This window comes from Cuculus canorus, chromosome 4 (genome assembly GCF_017976375.1).
Source record: "Cuculus canorus isolate bCucCan1 chromosome 4, bCucCan1.pri, whole genome shotgun sequence".
NCBI lineage: Eukaryota > Metazoa > Chordata > Aves > Cuculiformes > Cuculidae > Cuculus > Cuculus canorus.
The window spans coordinates 72356390-72374065 of NC_071404.1; the positions used below are offsets into that span (position 1 = coordinate 72356390).

A 17676-nucleotide genomic window follows, 5' to 3' on the forward strand; every position below is an offset into this window, starting at 1 on the left:
TCCAAATTTCTGTGGCTTTAGAGGGTGATTTCTTTTTCACTTCACTTTTCCCTTCACTCAAAAGACCCCCCTACAAAATCAAGAATTATTTACCAGTCAGTAGAAACAGCAACATTGCTAACAGTGCAGTAGCCTGGCTCCTGATCCTCGGAGCAAGAATCCACTGTCAGTGATGCTGCCTGCAAAAGACACACACACACAAAAGTATGCTGAATATTACAAGGTTGTAGTCCCCAACCACATTATATGATTAAATATATTATAACAAGGGCTTGGCTAGAATGGAACACTTATATATTACTACTGTCACTCAGTATTGCAGGGTGCTTCAGAGACACTCATCAACCGCATTCTGCATCAACATGGTGAATACCAAGATGTGGATGCTAACAGAGAGTGAAGAATTGACGGCTTCATACAGAGAATCAGTTAAACACGAAGTTCTCAGATTTGTGTAGAGTTTCTTTCATATTTGTTTGCTTTACTCCTTGAAATTGCAGGTATTTCGGCTTATTTGTATCCCATTCTTGATCCAAACAGAACGCTGCTCCCACCAAACACACAGGGTATGCCTTCAAGGGGCTCGATCATGACATTAAACATACTGCTTGAACAAAAGCCAGGTGTACAAACACTGAGATTTCTAGTCAAAAATAATAACACACCACTTAATAAAATATGAAGAGTAACCAAGTGGACCTGATTAAAGGTAACCCTTAGGCTGATAAGTCACAAGGGATGTTTGCTCCATATTGATAACGGTGAAATATGTGGGTATCTAGAGTGGGACTAAGCTGATGTTCAAAGAAATACCAGGCATCACCAGCACGTAGAGTACTCTTTTCTCTGTTATTTAATCTCCATGCCATCAATCCCCAGACGATGGGGTTGCCTCATTACCCATCTCACTCATTTACACTACAGTGGATTGTGCCACTTTTACTTGTAATGTCTAAAAGCTTTCACTAAAATAATGAAATAATTCCCACCAATCTAAAAAGGTTTTATTTTATTCCTTCTTTAGCAGAGAATTTTCCCCAGAGCGATTTATTAATAACAGATGCGCTGCAAAGAGACCCCTGAACGTTAGTTCTTCCTTAAAACAAGTTTTCAGAAAAATAAACATAATCTCCAAATTGTACATATCAGCTTCTCATGTTTCAACTAGATGTGTGGTACAGTTTTACAGCAAATTTAAATCAAATGTCACTTTTAAAAATGCCTTGGTTTATATTTTGTTTCAGATTGCTCTACAGAAGCTGAGCAAATAGCAATAGCTATCAGTACATCATTACTCTGCAATGGCTTTTTTCTTCCCTACAACAAAGTTCGCTAACAACACCCTATTGAAATCCCGAAAGATTGCCCATGCTATTTTCAAATACATACTGCAAGTTGATGCATTGTATTGACCAAATAAATTCATAGCTCTTAGCCCTAAATCATGCCACCTAAATTGTTCAATTTGCTTATTTTGCTTGTCTTTCCATACATAATGAGCAAGCTGCTTCTCCCAAGGAATGTCAGTCTGCAGTTCCAAAACAGATTACAGCCCTCTGTAGATGAAATAATTCATAGAAAGAATAATAAGCTTGCTGGTCTGTACGCCATCACACGTACACATATTTTCCTTCAGAATATCAACAACAAAAAACGAAATGAGTTTTTTGTTCTTAGGTCAATCAGCGTAATCTCTCTAACTTACATTGCTATGTGCTGTGAAAGCCAAGCTACAACCCCAGCTGAAGGGCTAGATATTTGAGAATGTATTTTACTTGGACCGGAGTTCATACAATATATTTTCTAATGTTAGTCAAATGTTCCTGCTTGTTACTTACGCATTACTCTATGGTTACCTTCCCGCATTATGAGACTTTCTATCCTGTCACTCTGCAATAGCTCAGGACTGACAACTTAATGATTTTACCAGTTTCCGATAAAATCCCACTGTGCTGTAGGAAACGACAGATTTGGAGCCCTGAAGGGGGGCTATTTTATATAGTTTCAGACACCTGGGAGACATTTTTCTTGCAGCAGAAGTATCTAAGACAAAGGCGATTCTTTTCACATACTGTGTTTGTAAACAATTGACATTACTGAGAAGTCCTCAACATAGAAAAAAACCACCCAAATCACACAAAAGTATAGGTTGTTTTAAAAGTTGGCTTTCAGCCTGAAACATTTATAACTGAAGTTTTCTGTAAATAGTCCTTTTTATGTTATCTCTCCTTCCATAGTCTAGCCCTCTGGCGTATCTACAAGTAAAACATTTTCCTGCTCTATTTTTTATTTAAGTGTATTTTATTTATTTGTTGCAATTTTTAATGTGTGCTCCAGTATTTAGCCATTCAAATCTTACTGATAGAAACATTACAATAATTTAGTCGCTAAAATGGGAACTCAGTGCCTTTCAATATTTAGATGCACCTCTGGGCTTTACCGTTTGGAAGCTGTGACGCAAATTTTAAGTATCTGATATTAAAGGCATGTTAAAATTAAGATACTACTCAACATCACAATTATTCTTCATCTTATTTAGATATATAGCTTCTACAAACACACACAATGGGATTTGCAAATCCCATCGAAGACTAAAGAATCTCCTCTTCAATAAATGGAGAAAACAGGTCTTGCACTATGCAACTGATATGCAGTTTCAGGCTCAAGACTCTTAAAGAGAGAAGAAAAAAGCACCACTTAGGAAGGTCAGGAGACAACACTGATCCTACAAAGAACCCCATATTATAAGGTATTGCATCCCTCTGCTGCTCTAGGGATATTTATGCCCATGGACATCTCGACCCAAGACCTGAAACTTTTCAGCAGGGTGCTCCGAACAGAGCAGCATAAAAATATAAAAGGACCGTAATTTCAGTGCTACCTTTTCTGCAGCACTTTGTGATGGGAAATCTCTACAGGGACTCAGGAGGAGCCACACTGGTTAGAACAGTTTATTCTTTTATTCCCTACCCCACTTCTGGCTTGAAATACACAAACCAGGATGTGGAGCCCATATCATATATTATTCTTATTTGACTTCAATTTCAAACATGGGAAGAATACAGGATTCCACATATCCTGGCCATTTCTGCCTGAAGAAGGGAGCTGTTAGGCAATAGTTACTGATTATGGATGGCAAATAGATTTGGTTTCATTTCTAACTCAAACACTGTGGAGTCAAAGAGCTTGGCTTGAACTCAAAGAGTATTTGGTTTATGTTCTGCTTTGGAAATATTATTAAAAAATGAGAGAAGAGGAATAGAAAACATTTACTGGGGAAAAAAAAAACCCACAAGGCAGGAGAGGGGTCAGAGCACCAGGCATATGGCAATCAGTTGTCTCAGTCCAGTTTTTGGCAGAATTCCTCCCCTCAGATGCTTTCTGAAGGGCAAAAAGAAAAATAACTTCCCTCCATTCCCTCCAGAAACCCTCACAATGTAGCACTTTTGAACTTTTTACACGTATGCTACAGAGGAAAAACAGGCTTCCAGGCTGATGAGATTGGTTAAACCTCTGAAGTAGCTCAAGGAGGTCTGGGATGCCTGAAACCTTGAATTTGTCTGCTTCTATTTTCTGAATGTTGAGAAAAATTATTTTGATGCTTTTTCTACCTACTCTGGTTAATTAGCCTTCCCTAATAATCATCCATGTAATGTGCACCAGTTAATTAGCCTCATAAGCAGTAATTTATTTCATGAATTATTCCTGGTTCTCATTTTTCATATTTAGAGTACAGGGCATTGCATGTTTTGTTAATTATTCTTTAGCGTCCACAAAACATTATAAGTCTTTGCATCAGCTGGACTAAGACAGAAATGAGGAAGGTCTTTTCCGAAGTTGGAGGTTCTGCTAGCAAACACAACATAACTAATTTTACATTCCTTCCGGTTCATACGGATGCCAAAGTGACTTAGCTGAACTTGTCTTAAATTCTCATTTTAGCATTTCTTACCATTCCAGCTCTCCGGGCAATCACTGTGTGAAATTGTCCATCAGACACCTTCTTAGTTGTGGTAAGTTTGTATGTGCCACTGCCAAGATTGTAGGAGAATCTCAGCCTCTCTTCTACTATTTCCAGGGCCAGAAATTCTGCCCGCTCTCCAGTTTGGTTATCATAGTTATACAGCATTAAGGCATTCCTTTTTATAGTGCTAAACTTTATATAGATGTAGTTATTGTTTGGATCCATACTGGGAAATTCCATATACGACAGCTCTTCAAATCCATAACTGTTCAATTCACAATGATTCCCAAAAACACCTGCAAAAAGAAAAGTAATATCTGATATCAGACAGTTTTTTCGTCACAGAGCATTCTCCCAAAACCAAAGTACTGATATAAACACAGCTACGATGCACAAGCTCTTGAAAAAACTCCTAATGACGATTAAAAATCTGCAACTTGAACAGAAGAATCCTCTTACCCACAGGTGGAGGTAGAAGTATGTATATTTAAAGTTAAAAATTAAGTGACAAATGAGAGTTACGTCCATCGAAAAATGTTTCATTGAGCTCTATGTTTTCTTTAGAAGCCAAAAAAAAAGCAAGTTTGACAGCTTTTGTCAAATATGGTTGTTAATTATCTTCAGGCATTCGTTAATCCAGTTACGGAAATATATTTGCAATTTGAGCATATTTTTCTCTTTATAGCTGTATCTGAACTGTTTCTCAATCAGTACTTCATTTTTTATCCTGATGATGTAAACACATATGTGATATTTTTTTACTGCAGCAATGAGAAAAAGCTTACCTTATTTATGAATATTAATTACCTTTACAAGGCACTATGATTGTATAGGTAATTAATAGACTCTGAGGAAACATAAAACAAAGGAAATAACACAGAATAAAAAAAGTTATCCACATGTTTGTAGAAAACTGTTTTCAGAGGCAGTTACAAATGAGTATTGAGAACCATACTTTTGTGTGAGGGTTTCAGCATCCTTAAAACATTATAGATGAGTTTTCAGGTTTATCTGTGTTTTGATTAATCTGATGCATTTACTTTTCTATATGAACAATGACAATTCTGGATTAATCTGCATTCAGAATCAATCTTGCTGCAATTATATTATAATACCTTAAAATACCTGTCTTGTTTTCTGACTTTATTGGGTTCATGCCACAAAGCAAACTTGGAATAATTAAATTCTAATAATTATTAAACTACTTTGGCACTACTATATGATTTTCTGATTCCCAGAATAGTATTCTGGTTTGGGAACTCAGAATTTTAATATACAGGAGATTGAATAAGCGAGTGCTGGTGTGGGCTGACAATGTTGTTGTGAATTGGTCAGGTTCTCTTAATCAAATCTACTAAATATAAAAGTGCCAGCACTTGATGTTCTGCTCCTCACTTGCAGACAAACGTGAGTGTTCTCATTCTTGCTTTGCAGATATTTTGACAAATTAGGCAAATTTCTCAAACGAAATCCAAACGCTCTCTGATCAATAGCATCCTGAAGTCCCTTTCTCTCGTTCCACACTAGGATAAGTTCCTTGCAATTTGTAAGTACGTAGGACACAGGAAAACTGATGTTATAGATAGGATGTATATACACACCCACTGGTTATATGCAAGTGAAAATAAACAGTGCTTTGAGAAGCATTAACAGGGTGAGGGAAGACCAAGCAAAAAGGAGGAATGCACTCACCGAAAGGGCAGTGGCAGTAATAGCCCTCCACTCCGCTTTGGCAGGATCCACCATTGAAACAGGGGTTGCACTCACAGTAATTGACAGTGGAGTCACACATTTTCCCTGCAATTAGAGAATAAAAGCAACTCTCGGGTCAGTCTATTCAGGTTAATAGGAAAGCTGGCTGGTATTTAGGTATTTAGCTTATGAACCAATGCTGAACGCATGGCCAGGAGTGAAGGTGCCAGGGACAAATTGCAGTTGTGAGAAGGAGAGAGGAAACACAGACATAATGCTACTTTGCTCTCAGCTCTTATACATACACAGCCCAGAGATATTAACTTTACTTTTCAAGTGTCTCATGATAATTATCATATAGGTATTGGTGGGGTTTTTTTATTTTGTTATTTTTTTTATTAATCGGTGTCCATAAAGGAGAGACTGTGAAATGAAAGGAGATGCTGAACTAAAAAAAAATAAATACTAAACAAATAAATAAAATATATATATTTCCCCCCACCATTGAATGCAACGTACTCATTAGTGTGGAGGAGATACAAACAGCCCTTGCTGGATCCTATGAACACAGCACATTGAACACACACTGCTATTGTACATTATATGATTTTTCATATTTTTCCTCATCAATTTTAACCTGCTTCCTGTCTCGGAGGGACCACAGCCCTCCAGAGCTAAAACAAATTCCCCTGGATACAGTCCTTTTCTAAGCACACATTGTCAGACATAGTAAATATTATCCACTAGAGAACAAACTGAAATCACATAATTCATTTCAATAAGGAAGAGAACCAAGAGAAAAAGTGAAGATTTTAACAGATGCTGAATACTGACAGGGGAGTTCTTTGTACAAAACTAAAACTTTCTTTGTATGGAAACACTGACTACAAAAACATTAGTCGTCACTTCTAAGTTTTTCACTGCTAAGCTTTTATCAGTTTAGCAACACTTTCACTACAAACTAGCCTTGGTAGCTGGTGTCCTTCAGCCAGCAGCGCAGCCTCCGCTGCCCAGTCAGCAAACCCACGAAAGCATCGTCATGTTTGTCCCTCATGTTTCTCTGTAAAAACTGGCAAAATCAGCCGTGCCCTTCCAGACCTCGTTGAGAACTTCATCTAGGCCAGGATCATAGCAAAGGCTAAGACTGTCTTAATGCTTCTGGCTGCTCGGATAATGAACTATTTCATTCCTCACACCATATAAACATAACATACATTTAAGTCAAAAGTACCAACTGAGCTTCCACAGAGGACGTCCATTCTTATACGCCACATACAATTCTTAACGTCTCACATGACAGCAATGCACAATAAACAGTCCTCAGGGATTCCTGGTCCCTAAAACTGTAGAAGACCAGGACTGTGCTATATTAACTCCGCTAGCTTTTGCAGAATTTCACAACTTCGTTCACCTAATTAAGAAAACCTCTCCCTCCTGGCTACTTTTCTGTTTAACCTAAAGAACTTTGCAGGCAGTTCTTCCATGGGAGCAGCAGGCTTCCATATGCGACTGTAAGCAGGATGGAAACGGAGTGCTGGAGGATTCCTGTGGTTAATACGTAACTTGTAGATTCACCATAAATCCAGGAAACATTTCCAGTGTCTGAACCTAATTATGCTTTGGGGGTATTTATTTATATTTTATTCTCTAATGGGCATGACTGAAGGATGAGCTAACTTTTTATGATAGATTTTGCTGTTTTCTTTATTTTAAAATTACGGTACATAGCATAGATCGTTGACTTACCGATGAGAACACGTAGCACCAGAGAGCAGAGGTGCTTAAAATAGCTCAGTGATGTCTCTTAGTTTTCACAAAAATCAAGTGTAGCTAATAAGGCTTACTCAGTTTTTCTGCAGTTTAATCTACGTAAGTACTCTTCTTTTTCTCAGCTAACATTAAAGCTGGTGTATTTGCTGAGTCAGCAACAGAATACGGTTGTTTATTTTAGCTGCACATATTTTAACCAGTGAATAACAACATCATCTTCATATTTAACAATTGTTTGAATAATACATGAAACTAATAAAACTGTGTTTGCATTTATTCCAACTGTTTTGACACAGGAGAAGACAAATACTCCGATCTAACAATTTATCCGAGCTATTAAAACTAATATTTATTTAAAAGGAAGAAGAAATTTTGGCTATTCTTTGCCATTCACTGAACTGCTATTAACCTGGGAAAAAATTATCTATTTACATTTGGAATAACAATCCAACAAAGGATGTCATCTTTAAATGCACATTAAGAATGCTTACTCTAGCAAGGAGGAGTCCTTCAGGCAAATATCAGCAGGACAAAAGTATAACTTGAGAATGCTATTCTACTCTATTTCTACAGTTGTTCCATATAAGGATTTAAAATAAATTACTTTGATAAAGCAAGATTATGAGAAAAACCTGGTAAACAGATGATGAGACTTATAATCTAGAAACTGTTGAGATAAACAGTACAATATAATTTCATGTAACTACCAAAAGAATGGAAACTTATTTTTATTTAGTATGTAACTTGTTTTCAATTAAAAAAAAAGTCCTGGTATGACCGTGTCAAACTCTTAAAAGACATCTATCTTCTTTTTATTTCCCCCACCTTAAGATATATTTTAGTTATACTTTTTCCTTCTTCTAAAAGATTCCGACTCCTGAATTTCTTCTGTGTGTAACCCTCCAGGCAACTTTACCTACCAATTACTTTACATCAGCTTCTTCTGAGGACAGTTGCGGCTACAAGGCCTCATTCCCCCTTTTCTGCTGAATCCTTAACTTCATCACTTCTTCCAAATTTCCTGCTACCTTCAGAACTTCAATCAGTCCCTCCCAAGACTCCTCTGAGACAGACACTCTCATGCATTCCTCACCTATCCTCTAAGGAAAGGTCTCCGTATTTCTAGCTGTTACAGGCAGCCTGCGTTGGTTGCTCTGCTGAGATTCAGAGAGTTTTTATCAACTCCCATGTTTCGGATGGATGTCTCTAAACCTCACCTGAAGCCAACTGCTCAGCTTGACTGCTTTCCAGAATGATAATGCCAATGATTTTAACCTCAGAAAAGGTTAAACCTCGAGTAGTTTTGGTTTTGAGAGGTCATTTTTCATCACAGCCCACTGATTTAAGGTTTACAGTATGAATTTAAGAATAATGTTCTGATAGATCTTCATCCCACCTAAGTAATGTGCCTTGAAAAAAATATGAGATGTATGAGATTTCATGGCCCACAGAAGTCAATTTTCAAGAAGCATTTTCACATATTTGGACTACTGTGCACTTATCATAGAATGTCCCGAGTTGGAAAAGACTCACAAGGATCAAATCCAACTCCCATCCGTGCATTGGAGAACCTCAACATTCATACCATATGTTTGAAGGTGTTGTCCAAATGCTTCTTGATTATCATCAGTCTTGGCACCATGACTGCTTCCCCGGGGAGCCTGTTCCAATGCACTACCATCCTCTGAGTAAAGAACCTTTTCCTAACATCCAACCTAAACCTTCCCTGGCACATCTTCCTGCTACTCCCTCGGGTCCACCAGAGAGATCACTACCTGCTCCTCCTCCTCCTCTTGTGAGGAACCTGTAGACACTTCTCAGATGAGGAATAATTTTATTTAGACATCATAAAGCATTAGGCTAATCATGTATCTTCGATGAGTGTTTCAGGGTATCAAATCCAGTGAGGGGAAGGAAACAGATCACACAATGTTTTGGGAGCCAGGGAAACTCCAGACCAGAGTGACTCCAAACCAGAGTCACCCCAGTAACACTCTAGTTCAGTGAACGTTGTAGTTAGCTGAGTTTATAGAATTCTTCTCAGCTGAAATATTGAAAGATTCAGGGTATTCCTTTTCTTCTTTTTTTTTGTCAGAAAGACCCTTTCCTGAAGACCATGAAAATTAGGATAATGTTGGATAATTGATAACAGACAGCACTCGGCATTTATCATTCATCACCTCAAGCTGATGATATCACATGCAGGGGCTGATGAAAAAAGTTAACTTCCTGAGTTTTTTTTTTTTTTTAATAGTAATTGAAAACTTGAAAAATGCTTTTGGGTTAGATTTCAGCTGATTTGAGATTTTTAGTTATTCTGGTTCTCTATCCATCTTTAAAAGGGGTTGTTCTAATATTTTAATCTTGCATTTGAAACAATTTCACAAACCTACATTCCTTCATCTTAATGAGTCCTGGAAAACAGGAAATGAAGAGTTCAAAGGAAGGGCAGACAACTACTGTAAATCACAAAGTCTATTCCCTCCAGAAAGTGGTTAGTTTAAAAACAAAACTTGATCATCATTAAGAGATGTAATTATAACAGATTGTTTAAACTTTAATGATGTTGCTCTGAGGTAATCAGTCTTTATAATCCTATTCAGTGAAAAGAACGGCATTACCTCTGCAGCATGATGAACTAAAACGCAGCTGACAAAACACAGTAAATCAAGCAAAAGTAAGACCCTCAGTTTTCAGGTAGGGCATTATAAAAGTCTACAGCTAATGTACTCTACAGTGAACTGAGAGTCTGTCTCAGAAAATACTGATTTCTACTTGTATGCAGTGCCGTGTAAATATTATTTTTTTACTAAGCATACAAATTCAATTATAAGACGGTATTTTCATTCCAAGAGAAGCAGCAAAGTTATGTATATGCTAAACTGAATTGGAAATCCACTAATCTGGATGTCTCTCGTCTTTTGCAGAGGCACTCAAGGTTCATATCCATACAGAAACAGTTTCAGGCTTTATTTTTACATTCTCTATGGTTATCTTTAATCAGGATTAAAAGCTGTATTCTCTTTCTGTTGACAACATAATAATGACATAATAGTCTCTGTCAAGCATTCTCAAACAATCTGCTTTCTGACATTTGTTTGCAGAACCTATTGAATATTAAGATTTTAGAATTTCAAATACGGTTTTGCAGACTTAAAAAGTCTAAATATACTGCATATTAACTGTGATCGTATCTAATAAGCTCTGCTGATATTCAACTCCAAAAATATTTCAGTTTTTAATTACATAGACTGGTGCCATTTGTTTTCTGTCTTGACGAGTTAATCTCCAGACAATTAAATAATTCTTGATTCTGCAATGGCCAACCCATTTTAAAAGATCTGACTCCCAAATAGAAACGTCTGCCTCAGTAGTAGTCTATTTTAAAGTTATTTTTGTTGACAAGGAGTTTAAGAAAGCTCATATCAGATGCCACATTTAATTCATGGCATGAAAGCAGTCCAGCACTTCAAATTGTAAGAGTCTCTCATCACGTTTTCTTAGTTAAAACGTTCTTATTTTTTCGAGCATGTCACATGTAGAGTTTTATTTTTAGCTGACATACGGCTTGAACATTAAGATCTGAGCTTTAATATCAAAAATAATTAGCTGGACGTTTCTTCAGTGTTTCAAACTATAGGCTAGAGGCATATACTAAAGTCTGCTGCTAGAGTTAATGAAGTGTTTTGCTTCATTGCAACAGCAAACATATGCCCATGTAATCTCTGGTGCTAATGACCTGAAGAGTTACAGGGGATAGGTGCCCTAGAATTATTTTGCCATGCTCCTGGCAAAATAATTTGATGTACTAACACAACATGAAATAAAATCCTGGATTGTTAACTTAATTAGAACTGCTTGTCAATTAGCAACAATTGCTCCTGACCTGAGGCTCAGTAGTATATTTGTGAGGTTCATGCAACAGATCACATCAGTATCCTTTACATCAGCAGACTTTTCACACTAAATACGTAACCACTGCCGTAGCTCTGATTTAAATAGAGTAGTTAAATCCTTAGTTTGAAATTGATTAACCTTCTCCTTTGCAATCAAGTGTATCACATCTCCTGTACTAATCTGGTTCAAGAAAAAACCCAAAAGAACAATCAACCTTCTGATCACTCCACTGTTTACAAATGATTTTTGGTGGCAGTGGTGGCAAGCCCAAACATCCACACCATAATGAGCATGGCTGTGCTGCCCTGGGGCAACGGCTATACAGAAATACTCCTTAGAAAATGTAATGTTCTCTGGTTAGATATTTTTTATGATGTTTGTAAAAAATGGCCATAAGCAACGGTTAAAATTTTTCAGACCTTCCTTAAATATCATACTCACGACAGAAGTAAACATCAGCCTGCTTTCCTAGGGATCAAATGCTGCTATGTTTGAACGTGTAATAAATATTAGAGAAAAGAAAAGACTCAGAAGAGGTAGGAATGCTGCAGACTTTTCTGTTGGTAATGAAAACAATAAATGACAAAGGGAAAAAAATAGGGAACAGACATGCTTAATCATTTTGCCCAAATTCTTTGTTTTCCCTTATCCTTCATCTGTTTTCTGTTTGGTATGACTGTAAGCAATTTGGGGCAGAGGACGATTTTCTTGCTTGGCACACTCCTAGCAGTCTTGAAATGCTACCATAATATGCATAACAATAACAAGAACAGAAAAATCATACTTAAGCATTGGAAATGGTTTCTACATATTTAATAAATTAAAATAGCTCTCGTAAAAATCTTTCTGTTCCAATGCAAATCATGTAAGTGAGATTTGCCTGAGGACAGAGCTAAAATAAAATAACAGTGTGGGCACCTGGTCTTCTGAGTTTCCATAACTATGAATGCCACATTTTGCATGACCTCTTCACCTACTGGCGATGCTCATTTCAGACAATCTTGTGCTAAGAAGGCACATTCCCACCCTCTTTCCATCTTTCTGGACTGTAAGATATAGAGAAGTAAAAGCATACCTGTGTACCCCGGTTTACAAACGCAGTTGAAGCTTCCTGGGAAGTTCTGGCAGGCAGCACCATTTTTGCACGGGTTGGAAAGGCACTCGTTGACATCCCTCTCGCAGGCCATGCCAGTGAAGCCCTCCGGACAACTGCATGAGAAGCCCCCCACCAAGTTGTGGCAAGTTCCATCGTTGTGGCAGGGGGAAGGGAGGCATTCGTTGATGTCTGTCTCGCACAGGCTCCCGTCGTACCCCGGCATGCACTTGCACACAAAGGGCCGTAGGGGCTCGTTGGCCACGATGATGACAGGGACGCTCTCGTGGCTCTTCAGAGCTGGGCTCACCGCCAACCTTCTTAGGCAACTCCCTCCATTCTGGCAAGGGTTCTGCAGGCACCAGTCGTGGTCCACAGCCTCTATGCGCACCCCGCTCTGGCGGAAGAGGATGTCTTTGATGCTCTCAAAGAAAGTGGCCACACCGCTGGGATTAACGTACTGGTTGTTACCACGTTTGACAGCTGCCATCAGGAAGGTGTGGTTGCTCTCTTCGTAGAGCCCGTAGAGCTGGACGGCAGTGCCCAGCCCTGTCAGCTGCGAGCTGGCAATGCGCAAGAAGTGAAGATAGTGGTTTGTTAGGAAATCCCGCACACTGTGGGCGCTCAGGCGGAGGAGGATGCTGTTGTCAATGGTGGTGTTGCCAAAGCCTGAAAAGAAAATCCGAACGCTGCTAGTAACGGCACCATGCAACCCATCATTACTGAGGACTGCCAGGTCAAATGTGCCATCTGTGGACCTTGCCTGAGAGTGCAGCTCACAGGTGCCCCCGGGAATGCTGAAGAGGCTGGTGACTCCCGAAGTGAGGGAGCACTGGAAGCTGTCTAGCACATCTGGATCCTGCGGCTTCACATTGCCCAAAATCCCACCAGGGAAGAGGTTACCGTAATAGTGAACAAAGATTTCTACTGTTCTGGGTTGAGATGGGTTGTCATTTTGGTCTACTACCTTGATCTGCACAGTTCCTGTGGAAGACATCTGAGGAACACCAGAGTCTCTCGTTATCACCGACAGGTAGAAATCACTGATCTGCTCTCTGTCGATCTCTCTTGTTGTTGTCAGCACACCAGTGGTGCTAAGACTGAAGTAGCTGGTTGCAGGGCCAGTGCTGAGCAAATAATATGTAAAGGGACCTTGGTTCGGGGGGAGATCAGGATCAGATGACTGAAGTGTCATCACATGAGTCCCCGCACGGTTATTCTCCATGACTTCTCCTCGGCTGGTGGATAAAGTAGGGCCATTGTCATTGATATCTTCCAAAGTTACCAATAAAGAGGCACTTCCTGTAGCAGATGGCGTTCCTGAATCTATGGCCAGGACAGACAGGTTGTAAACAGGCAAGGTTTCTCGATCCAGCTCTGCAGTGACTGTCACCTGCCCTGTCTGTGGGTTGATGGAAAAGGCGTTTTTGTCATTGCCAGACCCAATGAAATAGGAAAACCTGCTCCAGCTAGGGACAGAATCCGAATCAAAGGCACTCACGAAGGTGACATGGGTGCCTGGAGGAACACCCTCGCTGATTCGTATATTGTACGTTCCTAAGGTAAAAACAGGAGGATCATTGGCATCCAGTACAGTGATATTAACAGTTACTTCATCTACATCCGCACCACGAATACTCCCAAAATTTTTTGCAAGGACTTTCAAAGAGATTCGTTCTTCTTTTTCTCTGTCAAGAGGTCCTGAAACATAGATCTGGCCACTTTTCTTATCTATCTGGAAGCCTTTCTTTCTGCTGTTGCCAAAGATAAGGTAGTGGACTTCTCCATCGGTTCCCATATCACGATCACTTGCAAAAACTTCACCTACAACAGTACCTCTGGACGCTGCCTCAGAAACCTCAAAATAATAAAGCTTGGACACAAAACGGGGCACGTATTCATTTGTCCCTTCTAACTGGATGTTGACAGTAGCAAAGCTGCACCTCTCTTCATCTGGTACATTAAAAGCTTTTACCGTTAAATGGTAACTTTGCTTTGTTTCATAGTCTAAAAATCCCTGGGTGGTGATCGTTCCTGTATTGGGGTCAATGACAAAAAGGTCACTATCTGAGGACTGAATGGCATACGCAATCACAGCATTAGGTCCAGAGTCAGCATCAGTGGCATTTAAACGAATAACAGTTGTCCCACTGGGGGCATTTTCTAACACGTTAGGAAAGTAGTCCTCAGGGCTGAATGCTGGAGAATTATCATTGACATCGATGACATTAACAGTGACACTGCAGTAGCCTGTTCTGGACACCCATCCTCCATCCGTGGCAGTAACAACGAGGTCATGCTTTTGGCACAACTCAAAATCAAGTGGTTTTGCTAGTGTCAGTGTACCAGTAGTTGTATTAATAGCAAAAATGCCAGCCTCATTTCCAGAGGAAATATTATATTTGATTAATCCGTTCATAGCAGCATCTCTGTCTCGGGCTGAAACTGTCCTGACCACTGTTCCAACGGAGTGACTCTCTGGAATAGTAATGCTCATACGGCTTTGAGAAAACTCAGGTGTATGGTAATTTTCCTCTGTCACAACTATTTCAACAGTTACTTCAGACGAAAGTGGAGGATTACCTTTATCCTTTGCTTTCACTTTGAACAGAAAATTTTTGTTCAAATCAGCCATTAATGAAGATGACACAGAAATCCAGCCTGTATTCCTGTCCAGTCTGAATTTATTAGTTTTGCTTTCATCAGAGATAAAGTATTCCACTTCCGAATTCAAGCCAAAGTCTTTGTCATCCACCGCAGTAACTTTAATTAAGTTTGTGCCAACCCTCACGTTCTTAGTAACAGGAGTAAAATACTTATGAGCAAGGAACAGCGGTGCGTTGTCGTTACTGTCTACTATGTTAATGGTGACAGTCGTCTCGCTCACTAATGGAGGACTGCCTCTATCTGAAGAAGTAACAATGAAGCTGTGCCTATTAATATTGACATTGCTTGAACCACTGGAGTTCTGGTACCTTAAATACTGCTTGTTGAAAATTTTGCCTGTGGTCGCATTTATTCGGAAGAACTCAGACTGGGATTTTATGAAGTAGAAGACTTGGCCATTGGACCCTTCATCAGGATCAGTGGCTGAAACCTGGGTGACCTTCAATCCGATCCCAGGAAGCTCAGGACACTCCAGGTAATATGATGGTTTTGTAAATCGTGGGGCGTTGTCATTGACATCTGTGACAAATATGGTGACATCTGTGCTCACCGTCCATCCAGAGTCGTGTGCAGAAACTCTAATTCTGTAGCGGTCTGTGTCCTCCCTGTTTAGTGGTCTGCTGATGGTGATGTCCCCAGTGCTGGGATTTATGGTAAATGGGAGACTTGTATCCCTTATGGAGTACCTGCTGACTGCATTCACCCCAATGTCTTCATCTGATGTCGTGACTCGCGTTACTGTAAAACCCAGAGGCGCATTTTCAGGTACAGAAGCACTGAATATCTGGGAGAACCTTGGAGCATTGTCATTTTCATCTAAAATATTAATGATCACTTTGACAGTTGTGCTCTGGAGTGGAGTACCTTTATCTGAAGCTTTTATGGTTAGTGTGTATCGGGACAATTTCTCCCTATCCAAGGGCTTGACACTTCTGATCTCACCGGTGTCTTGATTGATACTGAAACTATTTTCTGTATTGCCCTCAATTATTTCATAAACTAGCTGTCCGTTTAGACCACTGTCCCTGTCGACTGCAGCCACCGTCAGTATCTTCCGTGGGGACAGGTTCTCCACTATTTCCGCAAAGAAGGGATCTTGCTCAAACTCTGGCGCGTTATCATTTACATCTATCACTGTTACTTCCAGTTTCTTATATGAGGAAAAAGGAGGAAAGCCCGTATCTCTGGCCTCGATCCAAACCACATATTTCTGTATGGCTTCAAAATCCAAAGCCCGCCCGACAGAAAGCTGTCCTGTCACCTGATCGACCAGGAAGGTGCTGCCCAGGTTACCACTGGCAATGTAGTAAGACAAGGAGCCTCCTCTGGCTGAAGACCCGGAGAGAGTGGTGACAAGTGTGCCAACCGCTTGGTTTTCAGGAAACATGAAGGTCTCTTGATCTGCCTCAACGTGAGGAAATTCTGCCCTGTTCACAAACCTCACAGTGACGGTTGTAGAGTCGGTCTTGGGGTATCGGCCGCTGTCCCTCACGTGGACAGAAATGGTGACTTCAGACTCTCCTGACAGAGCATTTGCAGCCAGGATCGCCCCCCTTGTTGGATCAATGTGGAATTTCTCGGAGTTTTTTCCCACAAGGGAATAATGGAGCTCAGCATTGGAGCCAGCATCCGCATCAGTGACGGTCACAGCAAACACAAACGAGCCTGAAATAGAGAAAAATTTAAGGCATCTTCAAATCCAGTAGTTGTGGGAAATGTTATGCAAAGCTTTATACTCAGAAGCCTTTGAGAAGGTTCCTCTTCTTGTACTCATCCTGGAGCATTATGCTGAATATATATATAGTATATATATATTTCAGAGTGTATATATATATATATATATATATATACACTCTGAAAATGAACTGCTTTTTTGGCAAGTTCAGCAAGGGGTAGGTGAGTTTGTGATGCTGCAAGACATGCATATGGCCAAAAAATGTAGGTTTGAACAGATATCAGTGGCTGCACATACATTTGCACTGGATGATGGACCTGCAATTTTTTGGAAGTCTAGCATCCCATTTCTAGAACATTCACATTATGAAAGCCATAAATCTAATAAGATTTAATGTTATTTTGACTTTCCTTAATTACTCAAGCATTTATTTATCCAAGTGAAATAAAAATGGAATTCAATGACCATGTAGGTTACGCAAGCAAACAGGCAGCATCCATGGACATCCACCCTATACACCCAGCTTCCCTTGCAGCTCCTTCTTTTCCTGTTCCCCAGATGATGCTCTTTTGTCCCCAAGAGCTTCTTGCTTCTGATTTTGTAAGAGTATTATCTTACAAAATCAAAAAAAGAGGACAGTAATCAACGAGACCACATTTGTAAAAGCATACGGATCCTCTGATATGGTGGTAAGATCACACAGAAATACACAATTATTACACACTAGTGCAATAACATGAATACATCACATTTCAGGTCTTCTGAATTTAAGTTCACTCTGTGCTCGACTATACAAGCACCACTTCTGTTAACCTTTATATTTGTCTATTTGCAAGGAGACTCCAGGGTGTCCTTTTGTACTCGGAGATCTGTAAAGATCTCAAGCATGGCATGTCTTTCAAATTTGACACTGTCCAA

The 17676-nt window shown here is 39.6% G+C and overlaps 1 protein-coding gene across 1 annotated transcript in view; it reads right to left on the minus strand.

Annotated features, from left to right (window-relative positions):
• Nucleotides 1-17676, minus strand: part of FAT4 (FAT atypical cadherin 4) — a 145100-nt gene that overhangs the window by 18176 nt on the left and 109248 nt on the right. The window contains exons 9-12 of the mRNA XM_009566204.2: nucleotides 12399-16748; nucleotides 5657-5761; nucleotides 3953-4260; nucleotides 94-179 (exon numbers count right to left, since the gene is read on the minus strand). Of these exons, the coding sequence (XP_009564499.2) occupies nucleotides 94-179; nucleotides 3953-4260; nucleotides 5657-5761; nucleotides 12399-16748 (4849 nt within the window). The remainder of the gene's footprint in view (nucleotides 1-93; nucleotides 180-3952; nucleotides 4261-5656; nucleotides 5762-12398; nucleotides 16749-17676) is intronic.